The sequence below is a fragment of the Strix aluco genome, chromosome 8 (assembly GCF_031877795.1).
Source record: "Strix aluco isolate bStrAlu1 chromosome 8, bStrAlu1.hap1, whole genome shotgun sequence".
NCBI classification, from domain to species: Eukaryota; Metazoa; Chordata; class Aves; order Strigiformes; family Strigidae; genus Strix; species Strix aluco.
The window spans coordinates 19,696,633-19,723,115 of NC_133938.1; the positions used below are offsets into that span (position 1 = coordinate 19,696,633).

General features: G+C 39.0%; 1 protein-coding gene across 2 annotated transcripts in view; it reads right to left on the reverse strand.

The window, feature by feature from the left end:
* ABCA4 (ATP binding cassette subfamily A member 4) overlaps window positions 1–26,483 on the reverse strand; it is an 86,691-nt gene that overhangs the window by 35,708 nt on the left and 24,500 nt on the right. For both annotated transcript variants that reach the window (XM_074832532.1, XM_074832531.1), the window contains 11 exons: window positions 23,911–24,000; window positions 23,294–23,534; window positions 21,665–21,804; window positions 20,455–20,571; window positions 19,480–19,677; window positions 14,775–14,980; window positions 13,211–13,387; window positions 10,084–10,306; window positions 7,550–7,771; window positions 5,410–5,614; window positions 2,739–2,834 (listed from right to left, as the gene is read on the reverse strand). In XM_074832532.1, the coding sequence (XP_074688633.1) occupies window positions 2,739–2,834; window positions 5,410–5,614; window positions 7,550–7,771; window positions 10,084–10,306; window positions 13,211–13,387; window positions 14,775–14,980; window positions 19,480–19,677; window positions 20,455–20,571; window positions 21,665–21,804; window positions 23,294–23,534; window positions 23,911–24,000 (1,915 nt within the window). The remainder of the gene's footprint in view (window positions 1–2,738; window positions 2,835–5,409; window positions 5,615–7,549; window positions 7,772–10,083; window positions 10,307–13,210; window positions 13,388–14,774; window positions 14,981–19,479; window positions 19,678–20,454; window positions 20,572–21,664; window positions 21,805–23,293; window positions 23,535–23,910; window positions 24,001–26,483) is intronic.

Sequence of the window (26,483 nt, forward strand, 5' to 3'; positions counted from 1 at the left end):
TCAATTCTCAAAAAATAGGGCCAATACAGCTCACAGTGACCTACTCCAAAAATGGAGATTTCACAACCTGAGCAACTTGTTCTTGTGTTCTAACTACCTTCACAATAAATAATTTTTTTCTTGAATTAGAATTCATGTTTTCCAGCTTACATCCATTGCTTCTCATGCTTCCACTAGGCACATCTGAGAAATCTATCTCTACCTTCGCTTTCTCTCTTAAGGCTGAGCAGATCCAGCGCTCTCAGCATCTCCTCGTATGTTACGTGCTTCAGCTCCTAATCAACTTGGTGGCTCTTTACTGGCTCTGTCTAGTAACTCTATGTCTTCCTTTCAATGAGGATCCCCAATCTAGACAAAACAGCACTCCAGATGCCATCTAACAAGAAGAATCACTTCCCTTGAACTGATGGTGATACTCTTGCTAATAAAGTTCAGGATGCATGTGGTCTTCTTGGACACACAGGCACACTTGACAGCTCACATTCAACATATTGTCAACCAGACCTTTTCTACAAAGCTGCCTGCCAGCCAGGTGGTGGCCAGTCTCTATTGTCCTGTGGAGTTATTCCATCCCAGACACAGTATTATGCATTTACTTTTGTTGAACTCCATGAGGTTCCTATAAAGCCATTTCTTCAAACTGTTGAGGTTCCTCTGAAGAGCTGCCCTGCACTCCACTGTTCCTTCCAGCTTGGTATTTTCCACAAATTTGCTTATGGTGCCCTCTATCCTATCACTGAGGCCATTAATAAAGTCATTAAGTTCACTGTCAGTCCCTGTCAGATCCCTGCTACTAATAACTGGTCCCCAGTTATGCTTTGTACTGGTGATCACAGTCTTTTGAGCCCAACAGTTCAGTCCATTTTCTGATCACTTTGGTATCCACTCAAGCACCTGTATCTCATCAGTTTGGCTATCAGAATACTACGCGAATCCATGCTAAAGTCCTTGCTAAAGTCAAGTTAAATGGCATCCACTGCTCTCCCTTTGTCCACTGATTCAGTCATCACAGAAGAAAATCAGACTGATTAGGTAAGATTTGCTCTTGGTAAATCCCTATTCATGATTTCCTATCACCTTTTCTTGGGAAGGGCTTCCAGAAGGATCTACCTCTTAATCTTACCAGGGACTGATAAGCATCAGCAGAACTAGGATGAGGGCTGTGGAAGGGACTGCAAGATTGTCCCATTTTTTCTCAACAGATCAGCTCAGCTATCTTATGTAACGTCACCTACAAAATAAACTAGGCTTCAGTTAAGCAAAATGTTTTATCTAAGTAGTCTAAAAAATGCTGTTAAAAACGCATAAAATAAAAAAAACTGGCAATAAAATAGTAGCCATAAACTTTTCTGTTGCTGACCTGAGCAACTGAATATTTTGGGCCTTCAAGCCTTCTCACAACCTTTAGTTTGGGTACTAAGAAATCATGAATCTGCCTTGTATTGGAAATACATTAAAGAACACACAGAATTTATGAGGCATTAAGATAACCATAAAATTGATTTAATTTCTACTAAATTTAGGCTTAAACTAAATGAATAGAAAATGTTAAAATCCTGTAAGCAACTGTGCTCCAAATTTGAGATATTCAAAGGAGCTCTGGTGCAGGATATGCCCAAATTCCACAGAAAGTCAATAAGATGTAGTGGCTGACATCTTACCTGGGTCTTCAGAAATTTCCCGTTCACCTACAAGCATGCTCCAAGTCCTCCTTTGGCTCTTTCCTCCTCCTTCCTATACAGTCAAATTCCAATCTGGTGGGCAGCATTTGCAAAGCCAAAGCAGGTAACACACTTCATAATATCTAGACAAGCCTCTACCATTCTGAATACCCTCACAGCAAATCTAAAGGGAAACCTGTTCATTCCCTCAGAACGTACCAGAAGGCAAAGCCTCTTCAAAAAACCCCAATGTTATCACCTCTTATTTTCTGATCAAAGCATGTGAGCAGTGGATGTATTATCAGCATGTTCACAGAAAGCATTAACTCCCTTCTGCTTTATATGTATCACCCTGAGATGAGACCGCCTTGTCAGCAGTCTGTCTGAGTTGATGAAAGGTAAAGATGGTAAAGAGAAGACTGAAGAAATTATTTCATCTGTCATTTTGATTGGTTTCACTGTTACCTTGCAAATTTAAGACAGATTTCAAAATACCACCTTCAGCAAGCCTCTATTCCAGACATAATTCTGCATTAATTCCTATTTAAATACAATCACCTACATATTCTTAACTACTCCAATATCAATGCACAGAAAAAAAATCCACAAAAGCTGGACTCTTTTACTCATTCAAGTTGGTCCAAGGGTGGCATAAATTTTCATCTCGCTTACAAAAGCAAAGTAAACAGAATTAAATTAGTGTCAAACTAGATAGAAAATAATCAGGTTTAGAAAGATGGGGGAGCATCGGTGGAAATAAGATCAACATTGTATTTCATTTTAACTTATTTCACAAATGAGAACTCCTTGAATGTCTCAAAAGGTGTTGGTTAGAGAGTGGAGGTTTGATGTTGCTTGTTAATCCATACTTTAAAGGCTCTCAGATGGAACAGTGACTCACCTCTAATAACTCTAATAATAGCAGGCCACTCCCAAGTTCAAAGGCACCTACTGAGATTCCCAGTGTATGGCTGTCTCTAATCTTTGCAGCAGCTCAGGTAATGGAAATGTTACGTAGTCACCTCTAAGTGGATCAGTGGTTTTATTTCCAAACACTAAAGTTTTAAAAGAACTCACCATCAGCAGTTGTTTCCTCAGCTTTTGGGTTTCTAGAGCCAAGCCAGTAAGATTCCTGCACTGGGAAATACCAAGGCTGTGGTAGCCCATAGTCCCCTAAACCAAAAAACAGTAGGTAAAGTGCACTTCATAAACAGTATGCACAAATTCATCTAGGCAAATCTGAGCTATAATTATAAACATTTGCAGTCCTAGTGCTGCATATCGGAAGGTCAAACCAACCACTAAGTACCTGACAGAACAGATTTTGTTTGCAGATTTTTTTTCTTTTGGACATGAATAAAATACTCAGAAAATATGTGATCTGATTTGCCTTACCTTTCCTTAAGTAGAATGTAGTTTAATTACAGAATGAAGTTACTCCCTACATGGGGTCAATTTGAATCCTCATCAACCAGGCAGCAGCTCCCAAGGAACACTCTTGACTGCTCAAGATGGGATCCCAGCCTCACTCAGGGATTTTCTTTTAAGGCCCACTTAACACTTAAGGGTTGACATGACTAAAAAGCTTATTGTATTTACACTTATTACCCTGGGCCTGAATTCACAACTAGCAATGAGAAAAGAGACTCTGGCTGTTATTTCAGCACACAGCCTTGCCGAAAAAGTGACAACAGAGTAATCCTTTTCTTAAGCAGAAATGGGCTTTTTTGGTCACCTGTTAATTCTGTTTTGAAAAGACAAAGTACAATAACATTATCAGTTCTTGTCAGGCCAGACCAGAGTTAATGCAAATCAACACTGCTTTCCTGGATCACATTGATTTACAGAATGCAGGGATTTGAGCTGCTATGTTTAAGACTGGCATCCTTGTGAACCCAGATATTACTGGCCTTGTGCTACTTATTCAAAATAAGCAAAGGGGATTTGTGATGCTCACTGAAAGACGGTCAGTTTTTCTATATTAAAACCACTGTTTATGAAAGTGTCTTCTTATTTCTGACTTACCAAAAATACCCTGCATTTCAGGCAACCACTTGTACTCCCATTAATACACACAAAAGCTCTGTCTGCATCTATAAGCAGTTGCCTTGCACTTGTTATGGACTGGATTATGCCCCTTTGAAGCTGGTGGCTAAAACAACTGCTTCTCATTCAGGATGAATGCAAAACCCAAGTCAACTCCATTATGGAGCAGAATGCTCAAATAACCAAAGGACCAGGGTGCCAATGGGTGGTTGGCTGCAGAGAAAACTTGAGCAGGAGCTGAACCATATGGTTTGAAGGATTATCCAGGGAACTCATATAGTAAGCTCAAAGACTACAGCATTGATTTGGTAGGTCTGCATTTGTGTGACAAACAAATGCTATGAGAAATTTCACAGAAACACAGGAGCAGAAAGCCAAGTAGACACTCAGTGGAAATATTGGGAGGAACTGAAGCTAATTAATAGAAGCCCTGAGAGGCGTTACTTTTGTGTAAAGTGCTGGTTGAAAAAAAACAACTTGGATTTATGAGCAAAGAAACTCGTGTTTAATTCCTGCTGTGTTCATGGAAATAATACATTGTTCATTCTTTTTTATATAAACAGAGTTGCAACACGGGCTTCTTCAAAGAGGAACTTTTAGGAAAGTTACTGCAAATCATCTTTGAAAATAAGTATGTTAAAATAGCATCAAACTTATTTGTGAGGACATATTTCTTAAAAACTGAAAAGGCATTAATTTGGTGTAGCATAGCTCACTGGTAGGGACACAAAGCAGACTTAAGGTCATATTTTAATTTTGAAGCAAAATATCCTCAGACACAACTAAAACTATTTAACAAATCCTTGTTTTTTCTTGATTTGGATTAACTACAAGTGATGTGTGCAGACAAGCACCATCTTACCTTATCCATCATTCATTTTCCTTCATAGCTAGAAAATCTGAAAGATCTCAAATTCTGAGTAACAACTCAAGAAAAGGAAAAAAAAAAGAAAAAAAAAAGAAAAAAGATAGCCATCTGCCAAGAAATTCTAGAACTGCAGTTCACATGTGGGAGGAATAAATTAATGAAAAGAAAGCTCACTTGCTTGTACAGCATAAGAGTAACAATATTCAATAAGAAGCAAGGTAACCATTTAAGCTACAAGGACAAACCATTTTCTCACAAAGTTCCCAAACTTTGCAACTGGTAACAAAGAAAATCCTTTTGTGAATTCGCACTAGAACCAGGATTCCCATTTAGTTATAAAATAAATCCACACAGGGACTTTCACACCTACCTCGGACATAGTCTCAAGAAATAGTACCATCCTTTAAGAAACAGTTGGCCTAATGTGGCCATAGTATATATGTGAACTAGAACTGTTATTTCTATATTTTCAAAAGTTTTAAAAATTCTCGCTAGAAATGGTTGAAACTTCTCAAAAGAAAAATATGTACACAAATTGTCTTTTAACAGATGACATTTTTGTAGATTTATTTTGTATTTAAATTTTAAAACAGGAGCAGAAACTGCATCCTCCTTACTCTTTCTTCCTTTTCCATTCTTTTCAGGACTAAAATATGAGAAAGGAAAAAGAGAGAAAGTGGAAGCCCTTAATAAACCAATGGTGCTACACTGGATAAAACTCATGGTCTACCATGTCCAATACCCTTTTCTGACAGAGAAATACTCAGAGACTGATTAGACTAACACAGTTTACAACAACTACCACTACTTTTTATGAATAAGAAACTGACATACCTGGAAAAACATTATCAAGATACCACGAAAGTATTCCATATAGAAAAGCATCAAAAAGCATCATTTTAATGGAAAAAAGAAAACTATATTCATCTCCTTCCAAGGGACTGGTACTGATGTTACCCCACTGTAGGCCAAGACCTTGCTCTTCATAGCGTGACAAGTATTCTGTACCGAAACCAAAAGCTACTTGAGAAAGCAAACTCTGGAATAAAGGAAAAATGACATTCAACTCAGACAGAAGGACATTTTGTAAAGCAAGCGTAAAAAAAGTGACCTTTAGGGACTTCACTTCAAAACTTGATAATGCCTGACAAATGATCAGGGAAAAGTAGTTTCACTTTTGTATTGGACTGGGATGTTTAATCCTCTGAATGGCTGCAATTCTAAGCAGTATTTAGCCATAACAGACTGAATTGAACCTTGGCTGTACTTTCTTTTGCTACTAGGCAACCTTCACAGCTTGTTTTTTTCCATAAATGTCTCTGTTCAGAAAATACTACAGATGCATCTAGAAGTTTGCAGTGTACACCTTTGCCTATCTTGGAGAAACAAAATATTTCCTGAGTGTATGGGGCAGGGCCACTATGAGTGACATGACAGAAAGTACACCAGATGCTCAGGATAAGGAAAACCACAACCATACCCTCCCCCGGTGTGTCTGCTACTTGGTTCTCACACAACAAACTAATAAACCAGTATAGTATCCTAACACTCTCTTCAACATTGCACTTCAAAAACAGAGCAGGGAGTGATACAGTGCTGTTTCATGGGATATGTAGTTCAGCCAGGAATGCCAGACCTTAGGAAAATGAAGGGATAAGAGGGATCCCAACAACTCTCAGTGAGGCATTATCATAGTGTGCTAAGTAAAAAATGTTTTATTTCCAGCAATACATTCGTTGTTCAATTACTTTACTTGTCCTTAAAAACTTTTATTTTTTCTTCAGGTTCCCTACACATGCACACCCTGCCCCTTACCATCCCCTTCAGAAACTAACCTTTGAACAACAAATATAAGACCAAATGTATCAGGAACAGAGAAAAATATTCATTGCTTCCAGCCAGCAAATACCCTTTTTTACACGGATGCCTCCTCCTTCACTTTAGGGTGAAAAGAGAGTTGTCTTTATGCTCAGACTGTGTGCTAGTCTCAAGGTTTCTTCTCAAATCAGAGTCTGTCAGAGGCCAGCCCTACTCATTTCCTGACTTAATGACAGTATCAAGTTTTGCACTTTATTGCCTTAACTGGTAGAACTAAAAATGGTATATATTACATTTGTATAGTACATCAGAAAGCTGATTCATAGCCATATTTACACCTAGTTACAGCTTTTAAAATGTTTTTTTTCTTTTTCCTTTTTCGTTAGATTTCCTAGTACAAGAGGAGAAGACAGTACTTCTCTTTTACCTAGGTTGTTAAAATGCTTAGCAAAGATGATGAGACTGTGTTCAAACATCTGCTCCCCTTCCTGATTCATTGGGCAACAGAAAATCAGTCTGAATAATTCTGTAAGTTCACAGTTCCATTTAAATAACCAGCAAGAAGTTTCCAGCTTCACTGAATTGTTAAGTATCTTACCTATAATGGAAGAGAATCAACAAGGAAGCACTGCATAGAGAGTATCTGCAAATTCTTAGATGGAAGGTATTTCTCAGAGCTTTGGCACTTGGGTTCAAATCCCAACTCTATATTCAGGTAAAGAAGGAATGTGAACCTGAGATCTTCTCATCCTAAGATATTACCCTGTTAACTAGGTTATAGCACCAGAAAGATAACTGTCCCCATTTTGTGAATTGCCTTTGTATTTATTAAACATACCAAAAGTTAAATTTGCTTTGACTTATAAAGAACTTTTCAAAACTTTCTGAACATTATGCTGATTTCCTAGCATTCAAAAAGTAAAATAAATTGTATTGAATTTTCTAAAAGCCATGAAAATCTCTCTTGGCCACTAGGCCTGCTAAAGGCTTATTCACTTGCAATCCCTAATTATTTGAGAGAGATTCAGAGGTCGTCTTCTCTGAATCAAAAAAGCAGAGAGGCAGAGGTGTGCAATGCTTTGTTACTCATATGCACAGTGAGAAGGGTGGCTAAAATTTGAACCCAAAGATACCATATGATCAGTGAAAGGCTTACTGCTAGGATCTTCAGATTAACAGTCACGTGGTCTTGCCAGACAAAGCAGACAATGTGGGGCAGGTACAAGGTGAAGTAGATGACTCCACTGCAGGCAGCTGCCAGATTTGCTTTGGAGAAGAAAGTGCTGAACAAGAAACACTGCATTATGGTGGCTGTGGTGAATGTCAGTAGGAATAGAAAGAAGATAAGTGGACTGCTATAATGTAGCACTTGTCCGCACTGTAAGCAAAAGAAAAACAGAAAAATTTAGAAGTATTGCCACTTTCTGAACTAGCAGAAAAGGTCAGAATTGCCATTGATATGTAACATGTAATGAGTAATAAGCCAGTATTTCTTACCTAATATGACTACTAATTCTCCCAGGCAGAAATGTTTCAACACCTGAGGTCATTACAATAACAAATCCTTCATCTAACTTTATCCTTGCTCTTGGATTGTGACTTCAGGCGAGTACAATAGGCTGTGGAAGTCATATTCATATTTGATGACTGAAATAAGATCATAACTGATTGAAAACAGGCATTCTGTCCCTGTGTTAATAAGCAAATTATTCCAAGCAAGATGTGCCTGCTTAGAAATTCATACATTAAATAAAACTATTTGAACTATCATAATAAATTTTCATTGATCTCATCTTCTCCTCAGTCCACTTGCTTGATGTGCAGGAAAAACAATGTAAGGAAACCTGGCAAAATGCATCTTAAAAAAAAAAATAACAGGAAAACTATAAAGCTTCTGCACCTAAATGATATTCAAACTCCAGAAGGGTATCACAGCTGAGGAATCCAACTGCAGTTTCTCAGAGACCCAGACCCACCCACTGGATGAACTTCTATTGACCTTTCTTCCTTAGAGCTTTTGTAGATTAAAAGCTCAAGAAGAGCATGGACTGCTGCTGATTATCCATTTACTCCTAAAAAACAATGTTGAGACCTATTTATTAAGTTCAACTTTGTTTTCATAGAATCATAGAATGGTTTGGGTTGGAAGGCACCTTAAAGCCCATCTAGTTCCAGTCTCTCTGCCATGGGCAGGGACACCTTCCACTAGACCAGGTTGCTCAAAGCCCCGTCCAACCTGGCCTTGAACACTGCCGGGGGGGGGCAGCCACAGCTTCTCTGGGCAACCTGTGCCAGTGTCTCACCACCCTCACAGTAAAGAATTTCCTCCTTATATCTAATCTAAATCTACTCTCTCTCAGTTGAAAACTGTTACCCCCTGTCCTATCCCTCCACTCCCTGATAAAGAGCCCCTCCCCATCTTTCCTGTAGAGCCCCTTTAGGTACTGGAAGGCCACTATAAGGTCTCCCCAGAACCTTCTCTTCTCCAGGCTGAACACCCCCAACTCTCTCAGCCTGTCCTCATAAGGGAGGTGCTCCAGTCCCCTGATCATCTTCGTGGCCTCCTCTGGACCTGCTTGAGCAGCTCCATGTCCTTCTTATGTTGGGGGCCCCAGAGCTGGACACAGGACTCCAAGTAAGGTTTTGAGCTTTATATAAGGCCCAAATAGGTCTATAAGGGTATAAATAGGTCTCAACATTGTTGCAACATCCCACTGGGCCTCTGAGACCGATTTCTTTATCAACAGTGATACAATCTCTCATAAGAATGTATTTACAAAGGTGCCTCACACTGGCATAGGGAAATCCAGGAAAGGAAGTGAATTATAGGTATAAGCACATTCCTCTCTGGTATTAACTACCTCCTGATTTTTAATTAAACCAGTGTAGCAAATAAAGTAAGCTTTCTCTATCCACCCAAGCTGTAATGGAACTGCAAAGAACCAGAATAACTCATCAGGGAAGGCTGATAAGACTGAGTGGATTGAACCATAACTACGCATTTATACCAATACCAGTTCCCCACATCAGAAAAGATGCAAGTGTCTTCCTTATCAAAATGCTACAGATTTATATAACTAAATACAGCAGCTAGGAGGAGCTTGGTTCTCTGGTAACAGAGATAAGAAGTAGTCCTTAGAGACAACACCCAAACCGTCCTGAAAAATTACAAAAAATTACAGCAATTCTGATTCACAGAAACAAAAGGGTGTTTTTTTCCTTTTTTTAATGCTGTCCTGAAAATTCTGTCCATGCAGTCTCTTTTTCCATTGAAATAGTGATATAATTTCTAAGTAGGCAAGCACTGAATTTCATAAATTAATCACATATGGTGAATTACAAGATTAAAATTCTTCATATTATGATCCCTTCTATTTAAAGCAACAATTATTATTTATTGGGAGATGTGCCTCTGTCTACAGGAAATACAATATACAGAGTAATCAGCTTGATGTATTGTTTTGTGGGGGCTCTCACTACAAATCTTACTAGTGGATTTATCTTTCTGCCTCTGCCAAGTGCTGATGCTGTCATGAGATCTGCTTAAAAGCATGTGCCTGCTGCGTGCTGTGATCAGAACAGGCCACCAGCCATCTACATCTCCCTGTGAATGGCCACTATTCTTTCTCAACAGCAAACTGGTATGAGCAGTGCAAAGACAACAGTGATCTTGAGAGTGGCAATCCTCACCATAATCAGTGCTGTGAGGAGGAACGTGCTCACAGCCATCATGACAAAGCTGTCTAGGAACCAAGTGCACCAAATCACGCCATTTGTTACACCCCTGTTCTTCATAGCCTCTTTCAGACGCATTTCCTTCTCCAGCACTATACTCTTCACAGTCATGGAAACTGAATATATCCAAGCCAGAACCATGAAGATGGGAAAGGCGCGGTTTAAGGTGATCATGAAGCTACCAAAGCAAGAAGGGAGAAATTGATTAAATTCAGGTAAAACAGAAAAATATTGATATGAAAAGGAAAAGGGGTGGGGAAGAATGCATTTATTAAATGTGGGACTGGAAATTCTCAGTCTAATCATCAGTAACGTGTTGCTAGTGAACTTCACAAGCAACCTAAATATTAATGAACTAACGATTGCTGCACTCCCATGAGACAGATAAATGTTATTTCTATTTTACAAATAGGTTCTAAGGGTTACTGAAGGCTACAAAACTTGTGGTGACTCATGAAAATACATCTCTCTTTACAGTGCATTGCCATAATGTTTTTACTATGATGTACAACGAAAATTTTAAGACGTATGCTGATGTTAACAGTTTGGGAGTGTCACTGTCTTTTTATGCTCCTAAGATTCACTGGCAAAAGAATTAAACAAATAAAGTATTAAAAGCTCCAGATGCTGCCAGTAAGGCTGCTGGAATTCATACAAACCATGACTCAGGGAATGTGTTGGGACTGTCCCACATAGTACCACTTCCAAAATGACAGTGCTGGGACAGGCTGCTGTGGGTGGCCCTTCATGTACTGTGATGAAGGAGCTGCTCCCTTTCTCCATCCCTCCCCCCAGACTCTATGGCTGCTCAGCCCTGGCAGATGCTCCTTGGTGAAGCACCGCCCCAAGAGTGCTGTCAGGGTAAGAAAGATTTTGGGGTGAAAGAGCTGAAAACATTTTCTATGAATTTGGGATTGCAATTTTTCAATTAAATTACCCTGAAAACCGAATGGACTTGATTCTTTAAAGACCAAAAGTTTAGAGCTGCTAAAACCAAAAAGGAGCAAAAAACCTCTTCTGAAATTTGAGCCCTACATTTTGCCATATGCTATCATAGCTACTCCATTGTCAAAACAAATGGAAAATCTTCACTTTTTCACCAAAAATTCCTGAAAAGCAATGTGACCCGCTGAAACAAAGCCATGCTTTTGTGGAATGGTCCTGGGGTACGCTGGGTTTTGCCTGTTGGTAGACACATGTAACCCAGCACTCGGCCATGCACAGCACAACATCCATGCTTAGCATGAGGATGTGCTTGTTTCACTTAAGCAGGCTCTCTGCAGAGGCCATCACTGGGTTTGGATACCTGCCCTGAACTGTGTGTGGCTGCTGCAGGCTTCAGACGACTTTAGCACAGATGGGGTTTCTGCCTCTGCAGTATTCTCAGTGGGGAGGAAACAAACAGCAGGCTTGCCAGGGCAACATTTTGTCAGACTAACAGGTAATGACTGATGGGAATGACAGGTCAAATTATGTATGTCTGCAATCTGCTGTTATCTGAAGTACTAGCATTTGCCTGCACAGAGCACACTGACAGAACTATGAAATGATTTCTATATTCCTTCTTTTTTTTTTTCCCCCCTTTTTTGAGTGAAATGTATACCAAGACAGTTGCAGTAGCCCAGACTGCAGCACTGGAACAGGCACATTGTGAACAGGCAAGAGGCACCACTTCATAAAGTCTGGAACATATGTGCTGGTTCAGGCATTATCAATGGGGGTCACAGCATCCACAGCTCCTCTGCCTCCATGGAGCCATGAAATCTCCACACCCAGGAGCAGTCTCTTTCTTTTTTCATTACAGAGCAACAAACGACCTGTTTCTCCTTTAGCTTCTTTATTCTGCTCTTCACCAGGAAAACAAACTCCTGTTGCCTGCAATAATGAACTGCAGCCACAGTTCTGGAATCTTTTGCTAGATTCATATAAGATTTAAGACAAAAACCAGTCAATCTGCATAAAAAACAGGTTAAAGAACACCAGGTTATTATTGAAAACTGTAGCATCCACAAGGGAAGGAAAAGGGCTCATGGTAGAAACCAATGCCATATATCCAGTTTGATTGAAGATACTAGTCATGTAGTTCTAAATGGAATCCTGTTTAGGGATGTGGTTAGGATTTTGGAAAGAAAGAGTTTTAAGAGCCTATATTGTCTTGGGATTCTGCAAGGCCTGTACGTGTCTTCAACGACCAAAACTTACAGTTTTGGGTATTGGTATATCTAGATATGATATGATTACATCTAGGGTTAGGGTTTGGTAATACACTTGAAGAGACCAGGTAGTTTGATTCTTCAAGACTTGCAGAGAGAGCAAGAGAGGTATCAATTCCATTGGGACAAGCATTTTCTGTTCAATTTTTCTTTAGGAAATGATTCTTTGGATATCAAGAAAGTTGGGGTTTAGAGATGTAATTAGGGAAAAGAAGTTTACTACACTTCAATGGATTCTACACAGTTAACTGAAGGATGCAGTGTTTGTTCTGACATGGGTCAGTGCTTTGTGTTCAGTTTTGCTACAGGCACTGGTCATATGCTACAGCATGAGGCTTAGTTTTAGTTAGATAAAACCTTTTTAAAAGATCACATTTTTGCTGGTTCCTGTGTAACCACGGAGGTAACTCCAGGGCTGACATTGTTAGGGATCAAAGCATTATAGTCAGGGTGCCCTGCTGACAAGAGATTCTCAGCTGTAATCAATGTGATGGTTTAGGTTAGGTTATTATTATTGCCTGGAAAAGTAGGGCCAAAAAGCCCCAAATTATTTTTTGGATTTGGTGTGATATGCAAAACTGGAAGACGACTGCTGCTTTTAAGGGGTCAGAGTTTTGTGTTCATTTTAGGTCTGGACACTGGTTGCCTGGATGCAACAAAGGCCAGGGTTGGGATTAGGGATAGAATCTTGGCAAAGGTGGCATCTGGAGTCTGGGTTATGACTGGATAAGAACAAATTCAATGTTATGTCTCAGTTATTGCTCTTGCATATATACCTTAGGACTAGGGTCAGAACTAGTGCTTGGGAGTCTTAAAGCACCCAGCAATCCAAGTATTCATCAGAATTAAGATAAACTGCTTTTACTCACACATCATCCACAAAACATGGATATGGCATTTGCTGCAGATAAATTCCTAATGGCACTTCAGTGTTGGTCTGGGTCTTTATAATCCCATGCTCAATCATGTCTTGGAGATACGCAAAGCCTCCCCAGATATAACGTAAATCATCCACAGGATCAGCTCTTGGACCAGGAACCCAGTACCTCAAAAGAAAGTTCACATGGAAATCATTTGGGTAAACAGGGGGGAAAATAAATAAATAAATAATCAATCTTAGGTACTGAAACTGTAGGGGCACTGCCTGGAGTTGTCTTTTCTAGATTTTGGTCTGTCATACCATATTGTTTGAGAAAGTATATGACCTGGAAGGTTGTTTCCTTTAATTTTCTCTACGCTGACACAGAATAGCAATTTTGGCCAAAAATGTTGTCCTGGCTTCAACTGGGATAACGTTAATTTTTATTTTAACTTCCTAGTAGCTAGAATAGTGCTGTGTTTTGGATTCACTACGGGATTTGGTATGAGAAGAATGCTGATAATGCACTGATGTTTTCAGTTGTTGCTAAGAAATCAAGGACTTTTCAACTTCCCATGTCCTGCTAGTGTGCAGGTAGTACACAAGAAGCTGGGAGGGAGCAGAGCCAAAGCAACAGAGACAAATTGGCCAATGGAATATTCCATATCTTCTAACATCATGCTCATTATATAGATGAGGGTTGATCAGGAAGCTCACTCTTGCTTTTGGAATTGCAGTTTCAGGATTCTCACTTCTCCAGGATCGCTAGCTGGAAATGGGCTGGGCATCAACTGGCAGGTGTTGAGCAATCACATTGTACATTACTCATTTGTATTTTCTATTATTACTACTATTATTATCATTATTATTTTATTTTATTTCAATTATTAAATTGTTTTTATCTCAATCTATAAGTCTCCTTACCTTTACCCCTCCAATTCCCTCCCCCATTCCCCAGGGTGGGGGAGGGTGAGCAAGTGGCTGCATGGTGTTTGGCTGCCAGACAGGTTAAACCCACGACAAATGTACATAAAATAATTATGTAGTGAGTAACTCTTCTATAATAGAAATAACTGTATTTGGAATACAGTATCCTTGGAGATTAAACTGGAACAGCTAGACTGCAACTACCAGACACCATCATATTCCTCTATGTAGACAATTCTGGGAAATTATTTCTGCTATCCCTCTAAGTGAGTCCATCTGAGGGGGACTTGAGGAGGAACAGCAGAGTTCTGCCGTCCAGGTGGAGGACGGCTGCGTCTTCCTTGTCTGCCTCTCCCAGCAATGGAGCCAAATAAAAACTTAAGCAGGTAACTGAATAGATTCTGAGCAGAGTCATTCCCTTTGCTGTGTATCCATGCACCTAGCCACTGCCTGGCCTAACTGTTACAAGAGTGATACCACTTGTGTCAGTACCTGGTAACTGCAGACGGATTCTGCACTGCATTACATACTGACTGTTGGTGAATACAGTTGGATTTCATGAATGTATCCAATGCAGGTTCTAAAGTCCTTATGTCTCTCATACTCATCTTATGGCAGGCAAGAACTGAGAAGGAACCATCACTTACCTGTCTTTGATTTTGTTTGTTTTCTCCACTGCATCTATGTCCATCCGGATCTTGTATTTCACATGTCGTGGAAGACTGCTGGTTGTAGGCCCTATGTCTGGAAAAATCACACCTGCCCAGAATTTGTTTTCCTCCAGCAGATGAAGGGCTTGATGAGTCAGTTGAGTTTCATCAAGATAACCTTCAAACTTATTCAAGGTCAAGCACTACAAATAATCATAAAGAGAAAAATCACATGGGAATAAACTAGTAAGAAGTATACATTAAAGCAAACATCGGTGATTGAAAACAGAAAATGGAGGTAGGTTCACCTGAAGTAGTTGCTATTTTCAGCTTTAAAAGCTTATGCTGAAACTATGAAAAGTTGATTCTCTCACCCTTCCTGAAAACTTCCCCATTCTTAGTCTAATTCTTATGACAAATTCAAAACACACAACATTATCAATACAAGCTCAGAAACATCATTCTCCCTAAAAAGAACTGTAAACCTTAGATTTAGCATTGCTGTCAATGTGAGTGGATGGGATAATTCTGAAAGCAGCTTATTCCTGATATTGAAGGGTCACCTCCTCCAAGCTCAAGAAATGTCCATCTTGATAAGTAAGAAATTGAGCAAGGCTGGCCACTAAAGCAGGAGCTGCTGTTGCAATTTAAGCATGGCAGCAAATTTAGATGTACCTGTACAAAACATATAGCCAGTACTAGGTTCAGCCAAAGCCTATGGTGCCATGTTTCCTAATTAGATAGAATGAAATAATTTTTAAAAACATATTTAAGCCACTGTAATCATCCAACCATGGAAACGTGAACTCTGTCACTTGGACTATACTTGGAAGGTTCCTTCAAAAAGACAAATATCTGAATTGGAAAGGCTAAAACTGCAGCACAGATGAGGTCCCAACATCTGGAACTGTCTCCACAGTCTGCATCTGGGAGATAAAATTAACTCAGCTATAAAGTAAATCTGGCTACAATAGCTTTTTAGCAGCCCGGTTGAATCAAAACACTATCCTTTTTCAAGTTTTGAGACTTTTTTTTTCAGCCTAGGAAGTGCCTGAGTGAACACCAGGGAACTAAAGTATGATTTACCCATAAGAAAAGGACATTAGCCACGGACTTCAGCTGAAAAGCACTTTGTCAAGTGAAGTGCTGGGCAAGTCGGAGCATAAATTTGAATCTCAAAGTCTCTTAGGTATTTAGGCATTTATTCCTATTTAATACCAGTCAACTAGTCAATTGATCTTACCGATAATATTGTGTTCCTACTGAATTCTGACATGTGATTAACCTGCTGGCTTAAGTTAACATGCTACCTCAATAATAAAATGCAGTTTACCCTTCACAGCAAACTGTGTTCCTTCTTAGTCTCTGTCATTATTGTGAAATGTTATCACTCCATATACAAGACACCAAATCATCAAAATCTAATCCCTTTATATCCCCCCATTTAACTCCTACTTAACAGGCATTGTAAGACAAAAAGATTGTGAACACTACAAACTCTATCATTAGTTATCTATAAAATTACAGACTGATGTTTGTAGATTTAGTTTCTACCCTTCAGAATAGGCAAGACATTACCAGAGAGTAGAAGTATTTAACTCCCTGATGGACTGGGAAGATACTTACTGAACCACATTACTTCATAAAATTCCAGGAGGCTAACTTGTTTGATCTTATCTTCTTGATCATCTCTTGCAGGTCAATAACCAAAAATTACTCCACACCAAAGTGCTCACACAGGCAATTTGTTATTTAATGGGCAGACATCTTAAAGACTCCTTTATTTAATGTTTCCCTGCGATAAATTGTGCGCTGTTTCCTTTGAAATTTGTAGTACCACAGTTTAATGGGATCTATATGAAAATATATTTTTAACTGGCAGTAAAATAGAATAGTGCTTAAACTGATAATTTCATTATTTTGTAGCTTTACTCTTCCTGGTGTTTTGCTAATGCCCATTCTCCTAGCTTGCTTTACAAAATTACACTACATAGAATTTCATTTCAGAAAGCAAAATAAGGCAGAAAAGCTTTCTGGTTTGTATGTTGGAAGAGAAATTAGACTAATGGCTCAGCTTGTATTAATTTTTTGGGGATACGTTTATCCCACATAGTTAACTGAGTTGTGGAACTCAGTTTAGTTCTTGCCAAGGTGTCAGTGTTTCCACAGCAAAGTCCTGTTGTGGAAACTTGTCTTTATAGTGCCCGGACAACTATTTGCTGTTTCTTTGTTATGAGGAATAACTTTCATGGTACTTGTTGCCACTGCAGCAGAACTCATATAGTTCTCCAGGGGAATCTGTGGGAATAGCACTGGCAAAGTACTGAAAGACAACTGATCTTGTCTAGATTTTCACTGCAAAATAGACAGTGTCTGGACTGGGCTAAGGAGCAGTATAAGCTCTTATGCAGGGGTCCAGTCAAGGAAGCAGCAAGTGTTCAAAACAGAAAACACAAATGCTTATAGATCTTCTGCGTGAGTAGAATGAAACCAAAGCTTGTATAAGAACATTGGCTAAGACACCAGTGTTGCAATAATTCACATAAACTGAAAACAGATTTTATATTGTAATCTACTAGCCAAAAACTAGAATTTCTTCTCTTAACATTAATTGCATTCAAAACAAAGGCTGTATGCTCTACCTAGTCTTTTCTTCAGTGAATTGCAACATAGCTTGTGCCTTCATAAACCTCACTATACCAAAATTCATCAACCACTTGGGGAAATTTATTTCAGATCTTCTCCCAGTAACTATTTAACAATTTAAAATGGTCCAATGAAGATGGAAAAAACAAAACTAAAATACTAAGAACAGGTTTGGAAGATAAGACCAGAAAATAATAAGCATAAAGAGGTGACCAGGTAGCTCTCACTAACAGTTTAGCTGTTCTGTGGCCTAAGGTAATCAAAGGGAAGAACAGGAAATTCTTGGGGTGGTGAGGATGAGCAGCCACTGCATAATTTGTGGGATTCTCAGCTGCATCACAGCTTGCAGCAGAGATCTGGAGTCTCCAAAGATAGTTGCTGGCAGCACAGCCTCTCCTTATTGCATACTAGGGTAAGGAGTAGAGTGTCTGAAAAGGAGCTATTTGTTCTCATTGTGATTGGCACAGTGTGAAAACATTCTCAAATGCAAACAACTCGGTGCAAACAGCAGACTTAAAAGAATAAGCTCATTACAAAGAACTTCAGGACACAAAGACCTATTACCAGGTACAGTAACTGTCCTGATATTGTAGATGTTCCAGCACTGACCTGCTGCAAGCAGTATATTTCCCTCAGCTTGAGTAAGAAATAATTCTGTTAATATGATGCAAAAAGATAATCAGAAGAATCAGCAGAGCTTTGTGCAAAAGGTTTATTGTTCCCTCCTGTGATAGCTATAGGAAAGCAGATAAACTCTTAGTTCCTGCCTTTTTCCTGGGCATGAATGGTCTTTTAGAAAGAACTGGAGTGGAATTAGGAAAGCTAGACTTGGTTCTGTTGCTTACAGATAGTACCAATTTTCTCCATGAGCTTGAGGCTCAGCTTATTTAACCATGAAATAATAACTAAACATTTACTTTTCTTTCAGAGATGCTTGTAAAATGTAATTCATCTCTATAAAGACCCTGAACCTCATATGGCAGATGCTAAGTGTTGAGTTCCCAAGTATTAATATTACTGCCAACAGCAATAGTTTTTTTAAAATTCTCAGAGTTAATTTGCAACATTGCAGGGTCCACTGGTTCTGCCTGGGCTCATAAGTTCACAAAGAAGAGTTGGCATTTCATTTATCTCACTTAGCGGGAATCCACCCCATCTCAGGTCCAGTTCCAAACATATTTTTTTCTTTTACCTGCAGTCAGAAATATAAAGGATAAAAGAAAAAAACCAAATCAAAACCCAAAACACTCCTGGTGTCATTTACCCAGCTCTGGGAAGGAATGGATGCAGCAGTTTGCCTAGCCCTCTAAAAAAAAAATATAACTTTTTTTGCACTGGACTTAGTCTGAGTCTGATGAATTCAACAGAAGGTTAGATTGCCCATACCACAGTAGCCTCTTACTCAAAGTATCTTCAAAGTATTTTTATAGTAGCTTGATATTTTCCTCTACATTTTTAGCACTTTTTATTTACGTAATGAAACCACCTCACTTTCCGCACTACGACTCTCAAAAAGCCTCAGAACCCTACTGAAAACACACCATCATAGAGAAGGGGGGTACAGATTCCAGAAAAGACACACAGATACCTTGTCAGAAGTGGCTACAGAACAAGTGGAAACTCCCTCATTGGTTTCAAAGGAATTTTGAGCAGGTGCTTGAAAACCTGAAGGGGGACTTACTGAAAAACTAGTAGCTTCTCTGGTCCTGGTCTTGCTGAAATTAGTGGCCTGGCAGTTGTTAGTACTTACCAAAAAAAAAATGTTTCCTTGAGGTTTTGCATTCACCTTCTGCCTCTCAGCATTAAAATGCGTTCAGACATTCAACCAACATTTTGAATATAGTATTTGGGGATCATCATAGCAATAAGTATTCATGTTCTTGCAGTGCTGTATTATTTTTAAAACGTGCTTTTAATATGGAGATTAAATTTGAACCAAATGAAGATGTCTTATGATTTTAACTTTCTTGTCTGTTGCCACAGCCCCCAATTACTGCCTACTCTGCTTTAAGATATTCTCTACAAGTATTCCCAGCAGTGGGAGGGCTGACCTTACCTCCAGATACTGACTGAGCAAACGCAGAGCTTGGTCTGCAGCACTGAAGATGTTCCGCCAGTCAAAGTCTGCCATTCCCTTCTCCCGGCTCTCTGGAGACCCATTGTGGAGAAAGTTAATTATGTGTTCAGCGGTTAAGCCTTCAGCACCCAGTTGGCTGTTCAAGAAGTCCCTCACTGCATGGTGCTTCAGAGAGTCCTGAGGAAACACATCAGAACAGCTTCACGACAGTGATCCTCTTCACATGCCCTGTTTAGTTAGTAAGCTTTCCAACTCCATAGCTCTTTCTCAGCTATAAAGTAGTACAAAAGAGTATGCTAAGGAATTAATTTTATAAATGGTCAACTGCACAGCTGAACTGGAGGTGAGACTTGAAGAATGGATGAAAAGAAATTTAGTCTTGACTACTTATTACCTTGTTTCTTTAGAAGCAAGAGGATAAATGTAATAAATGCCTAATCTAATACAGAAGAGTGTGGAAAAACAAATGTTTTCTCTAGTATAAACTGCTTTATAAACTTTAACTACAGATATTACTTGCAGCTGATCAAAGCCAAATCTAAGAGATATGGAAATAAGCAATTCTCCAAGATAGTAAATTGCTGGGCCCAACAAAAACATGGTCCTACTGCCTTCTTTGCCTATGCAGAACCCAAGAAAAACTAGTTGTCTGTTCTTGAAGGACATTTCAGAGAGACAGTTAAACAGCAACTGCTGCCTTTATTAAGAAGTCATTAGCCAGATTCTAGATTGCGTCCAGATCTGACATTCTGTCACAGAGACTGTAATGCATCTAAGACTAGCCTTCAAACCAAGCCCAGTAACCAGTCCAACAGCCTTAAAGGCCACAGATTTCTTGCAACAAAGGCTGTGCTTCCAGCCAAACCTTTCAAATAAACTCTCTTCTTCCATAGTAAAAATAAAGGATGGTGAAAGACTGCTCTTACTGAGGACCGCTGCTAAGTTATAACATACACGGATCATATTCATTTGCAGGCTGTTTTGAAAGAAGTACCACAGCTGAGGTCCTACTTCTACCCAAGCTTTGGTCAACAGTCTGAGGCGTTCAAGCTCCTCAAAAGTGGAGTTTGCCTGAGGAATAAAACAGCAGAAAAGAGAGTTAGAAAGCTAAGGAGATAAACAAACAGAATTGATGATCCAGCCATTCAGTAACAGTGAAACCTGTAACTTACAAATGTTGTAGTTTTTACCTTCAATACCTAATAAACTTGTTAAAATAGCAGAAATGTTAATAATTCTCAGAAAAAGAATTTGTAAAATCCAACAGGAATCAAAGCCATTTAGGATAAATTTCTGTTGTATATGTAATGGAAAAAACAAGTGCAACAAACAAGTGTAATGGAAAAAACAACCCCAGTTAACTTCAATTCCTTTAAATACTCAGGTTTTAGCTAGAATTTCTTCCTCTCTTTCCCTCAACTGATGATGATGTGGGTAGATGAATAAATGGGAGGCAGCTGAAGAAGACAGATACTCTCATAGTTAAAATATTAGTTAAGATTTGAAATCTTGGGCTGCTCTAAATCTGATGTTTTCCTGTGTGAACTATGAGCAGCAGTTTTTCTGTGCCTTACACAGATGTTCTGAGTGAATTGCTGGTTATGAGGTGGCCAACAGCTAGGTCATACGCAACCTTGATTTAACTGCTCAGATTCATTTAACCCAACTTCAGGCACTTCGCTGAAAAGTCCAGGCTCCATCCTATTTTTATGAAGTGAAAATTATTTATCATTTCAACATATAATACTAAACCATGATGTTATTGGTTTGTAGTCTCTTAGTGTTAGGTCTCAATGAGTCTATCCAAGGCTCATAGCTGCCCCATTCAAATATTTACCGGCACAGAGCTGCTGATGTTCATACATCTGTAAAATATATATAAACGTTACTATTTTAACTAGTGTAAATGTGGAATCATGCCAACAAAAGGCTACTTGAGATGGAAAAAAGCATGTAGTATGGACCAAGATGGGATGAATCAATGAAGATCTGTCTCCTGTTTTTTAAACAAAGAATAACTGTCCTCTGATGACCATCAGAACAAATGGAGTTCTGAGAAGAAAATCTGACTAGGTTGAGGTAGCTGGGTCACTATTTTTCAAAAGATGTTTCTTAGAATGCAAGTTTTTAGAAATATACGTTTTTGTATTTCAGAACTTCTTACATTTTTTAGGATTTGCCGTACAGAAGGTGAATCAGGAGCAAAGAGAATTTTTCCCATCAGCAGGGGCTTCACAGCACTCCAGGCTATTTTGGTTAAAGGGTTTGATTCCAAGTTCTGGATCAATGCATTACAAAAGGGTGCTAAAGACAGAAAGAAAGACAGACAGTATTTATGCAACTCGTACTCAAAGCCTATCATAATGTCCTGCAGGGCTTTTTACTGGCAACATGGACAGTTTAAAGCATTTTGTATCTGAATGGGTTAAGCACATTCTGCAATGTAGAAGCACAACATCTGAATAGATGGAAAAGACTATGAAGTAGATATTGGAGTTGTAAAGTAGACACCATGGAAATCGGAAGACCAAACAAATAAATGTAACCCTTTGAAAGTTGCTATTATTTATAAGGTATTTCAGATGGAAAGAAACTAGACAGCTCAGATCTCACTAAACAATTTGGAGCTCTAATTGCTTTTCTCCTATTGACTTAGCTTCTTTGTATTGTAGCTGATACTGATACGAAGCCATTTTTTCTCCTATTAGTGGTTAATTCTTACACACTATAAACTATTGGACTGGAGATCCAGCAGGCTTGGTTACTGAATGCTGGAACATTTCAGAACTGGATCCTCCAATAATTTAGTTCTAAACATTTTAATGTAAACATATCTATCTTATTCCTTCACTATGAAGTAATTGGTTTACTTGGATAGCATTCAACTATTTTGTTCTCTGGCTGAATAAATTGAGTACTGGGCCTTTTACAAGTCTTTTGAAGGTTCAGACATAAGTAGAGCCAAGTATCAACAAGAACAGTGAGAAGTGGGAGTGTCTATAAGCAAAGTACTGTACTTTGTAACCATGCAACCATATCTATCATAGTGGAAGGGACACAGAAATCTACTACCAGCTATAATATGGCTGTTAGTACAGAAAAAATTGCTGGTGGTCTCAATGTAGAGAAAAACAAAACAGCAAACAGAAGGGGACATAATAAATAGATAAAATAATGAATAGTACAAAAGATAAATTTGGTTTCTCTTTGCATTCTCTCCTATTACAATAGCAAGAATATAAGTGAGGAAATCAAAGCAACAAAAACCGGTAAATTGAAGTAGTTTCTATGTAAGATTTAATTATGGTGTAGAAATTAGTGCTACAAAATATATGTACTTTTATGCAGGAAGAGACCAGCCGCCATGTATCAAACTAAGTATTCTTTAAAAGGAGAGATTTTAAAATTTCTGTGCTCCAGGCCATCAATCAAGTTGAAAGACTTTAAAAAAAATTATCTTGGAGAAAAGTAATTCCAGAATGCGGCACTGTATTTTCCTGAACCCTCTTCAGAAGCATCTAGTTCTTCCTGATATCAGTAGTATATATGAGAAGATAGACAGAGGGACTGTCTTAATTATGATCATGACGATGTTTATGCCTTCATATTGAAAGCAAATGGATATTTCATCAATTCCCAATTCCTGGGCTTCTCTGCTTACAGCTATGAAGTAAGTATGAAGTAAAATCATTTCACCTGTCTCTAATTTCCTGAATCAACTGCTTAAAATTGTTATTCTAACATAAGTTGCGACTGTCTACAGTCTTTGTAATGGTTTGGTGGAAAAACTTACTGGTTGTATTATCATAAAGATAACTGGATTTCTTTCTTGTTGAGTCAATCCCCAGGAAAGCTTTGTAGTTATTATCTTCATACCAGTTGAAGGAAAGCACTCTGGATCCACCTCCTTCTGGGTAGCCACAGAAAATAGCAGACAGGGAGCTCACCAAATGGCCTAACGATTCTGGCCTTCCATCTTGTATAAATGGTTGCAGAACCAACAAAAGTTCCTGAACACTTGGCTTCCTGGCTAGCTGCAGTAAGACAAGACTCTGTTAATCGCAACCCTCAAAAGAGGTTAGTATCTGTGATGTCTCAGTTGTGCCCAGACTGGTGAAGTAGGGATGCACTCAGAACCTCATCCTTTTATCTCTGTCCTGGTCACAGGCACCATTTTCAGTTCTTGTTCTCTCATGTCTTTTCCAAAGAGAAGAATACGCTTCTTAATTGCCAATGCTTATGTCTACATTTATTTTGTAATGAGAGAAGAATGAATTTCTAAGGAATCAGCTCTTCCCAAACAAGTCTATTTTCTTTCTGATAAAGCAGGTAACTAACAAACAGAAAAAAGGAAAAGGAGGGCTATGCCCTAGCCTGAAAAGTGATTTCATCTATTATTAGACCACTTACCTTTTGCACTGCTTGGGAGACATTAGATATCACCTTCCCCCATGCCTTCAGGTCAGCACGTCGTGAGTTTCTGTCCAACACAGTGGGAAGCTGTGAATACATCAGAAATACAGATGAGTTTTGTATAGCTTCTACCTGACAACAGCTATTACAGTGAGAGAAGAAAATCCAAATGGCATCTCTTTAGCTCAAATACTTTGAGTTATTTGGAACAGTGAGTCTTGTAAGCCTGTCTTGTGGGGCCACAAATCCAATGTGCAGACTCACACAGCAGCCTGTGTAAGTGCTCTTACTAATATGAGGCTGAAACAGTCACAGGCCACTGAAAATATAGCTTGGGATTTGTTCTGCTTATCTAAGTCCACCACACCAAAAGGTGCAAAAATGGAGGAGGAATGCAGGAACTGGGACTTCGAAGAAGCTGCTTCTCACAGAGACTATTCTTCTAGTGAGATTCTTGGTAACTTCTGAGTTTAGCAAAGGTGGTGATACAGAAGCCTCAATTTGCCATGCATGTAAATAACTGATAGTACTTTACACTTGAAAGATTTCCTGATTTTGGTGACGGTCTGGTCCTCGCTGTCTGTCAGATCTGACAGAAACTGTTACTTCTCCAGGCTCCTGCAGACTGGCCAAATGGCCTTTCCAGCAGAAGTTAATGCTTTAGGTTTCACTGGCTTCTTAAGAAACAGGTGACACCATGGTGTGCTGTCACACACCACTCTGCTTGCATCACTGCATCCTTCTATGTCAGCTGTCTGAAGAATCACATGTGCACTTGGAGTTCGCACTCTTGAGGCTTTCTCAGGCATCTATTTCTTCTGGTATTACAATAAAACATGAAGCTGGACTTTTAGATAGCTAGACTGTAATATTTATGAGATAAACCCCTAATAAGACTTCCCCAAAACCCTGTAGCTATACACCCTGATGATTCCCTGACATTCCTTTCGGTCAGTAGGTGGTTAAGAAAGCAGAAGACAGCTGCACTGCTTAGGTACCTGGCAGGGAATCACAAAGGCAAGAGTTTTTATGGAAAGCTTGTGTTAACGTGTTCTGATCTGTTAGTTGCAGTTCAGGCAGGAAGTATACACATACAATGCTTCAAAATACACTTTTCCTTTGTTCCCTAAGGGGAACCAGCCTCTGCAAAGATTATACAGGATTCTTGGAGCACTTGCCTTAACGCGGCCATTTTTGAAATTGTGAGCAACAGGTATTGTAAACAATCAGAAGCAAACCAGAGAAAAGCCTGGGATAAATATTGAATTAAGAACCTCCTTCTTGTAGCTAGAGGAAAGGAAAAGGAAATAGGGGCAAAATTACATGTTTGCTCCTAAATATTATTTCTTGCAGGAGGCATTCAGTATGAATCAGTTCTTAATAGAAATGTCCTAAAATGACTGAATTTGTACTCAGCTAGTTCATGTTCTCCAGAAGCACACATAAGACAGGATCAGCAGACATTTATCCAACTATTTTCATATTCACTGAAATATGAATATCCCTACTCAAACAAGGAGCTCTGCAAAAACAAATTCTGGTATGTGGTTGGTACACAACTGTAGCCTGAAGACCATGAAGTACAGAGTGACTGACAGTGTAAGAGTGAAGAAAATAACCTGAGTTTTGAATATACAGGTATTTCTAATGTAAAAAACTAATCTAGAATTTTAAAAAGACCAATGAAGATTCATTCTGCTATGTAACTGAGTGTAGATATACACTGTTTGATTACATATCAAGTGCATATGGTGATACTGATCAAAGCAGTGTTTCAGCAACATGTGTCTAGGGAAGAACTGCTTATCTCCACCCAAAATTGCAATAAGGTATTAAAGAATTTTATTTTCATTTATTTACAAGTTTTAAAGAACTTCAAATGAAGTTTAAACAGGCAGGTTCAAGAACAGCAGTGCTCCAGAAAGAGGCTCATTTTCCTTGCTGCAGCTGAGTCAGCCAGCCAGTAAAGGAAGGGTCTTACTTTTCTGTCTCTGCTTCGCTATCAAAATGTGAGTTGCTTTAATTTCTGGCAAGCCCCCCTAGAGGGTATACATGAGCCCATGAAGGATTTGAGTGTATGTTTATGCACATACATACCTGAATATGTTGATCACAAATTCAACAAGAAACATTAATGTCAAAGTGGTGGTGAAGCACATTGTAAAAATAACTGTGGCAAGGAGTGCCTACGCACAGTCTACCTTTTAGTTTAACAGGAGTAATTGGGATGGATTTTGATTTAAAAGGGGGACTTCTGCCTTGGAAAAAAGCAGAAATATATTAAAATTATTATTTAGCAACTATAAGGATGGGAGTGTGGGAAAGCTTCTACCAACTTGAGGTCTAATTGTACTAAGCATCTTCTCTGCAGCTGGGTGCACATTAAAACCCACTGGGAATCAGGCTATGGATACCCTTACAACACACAGACTTCCAATACTCAGTGGAAGTCTTGGCAGACAGATCTTGTAGTAACAGACAAGACCATAAGCCCGCATCTGAACACCCAGTCTTTCACAACTCCAGATTTTGGTTTCAGGTTTATGTTCCTATTTAGCATGTGAGTCTAT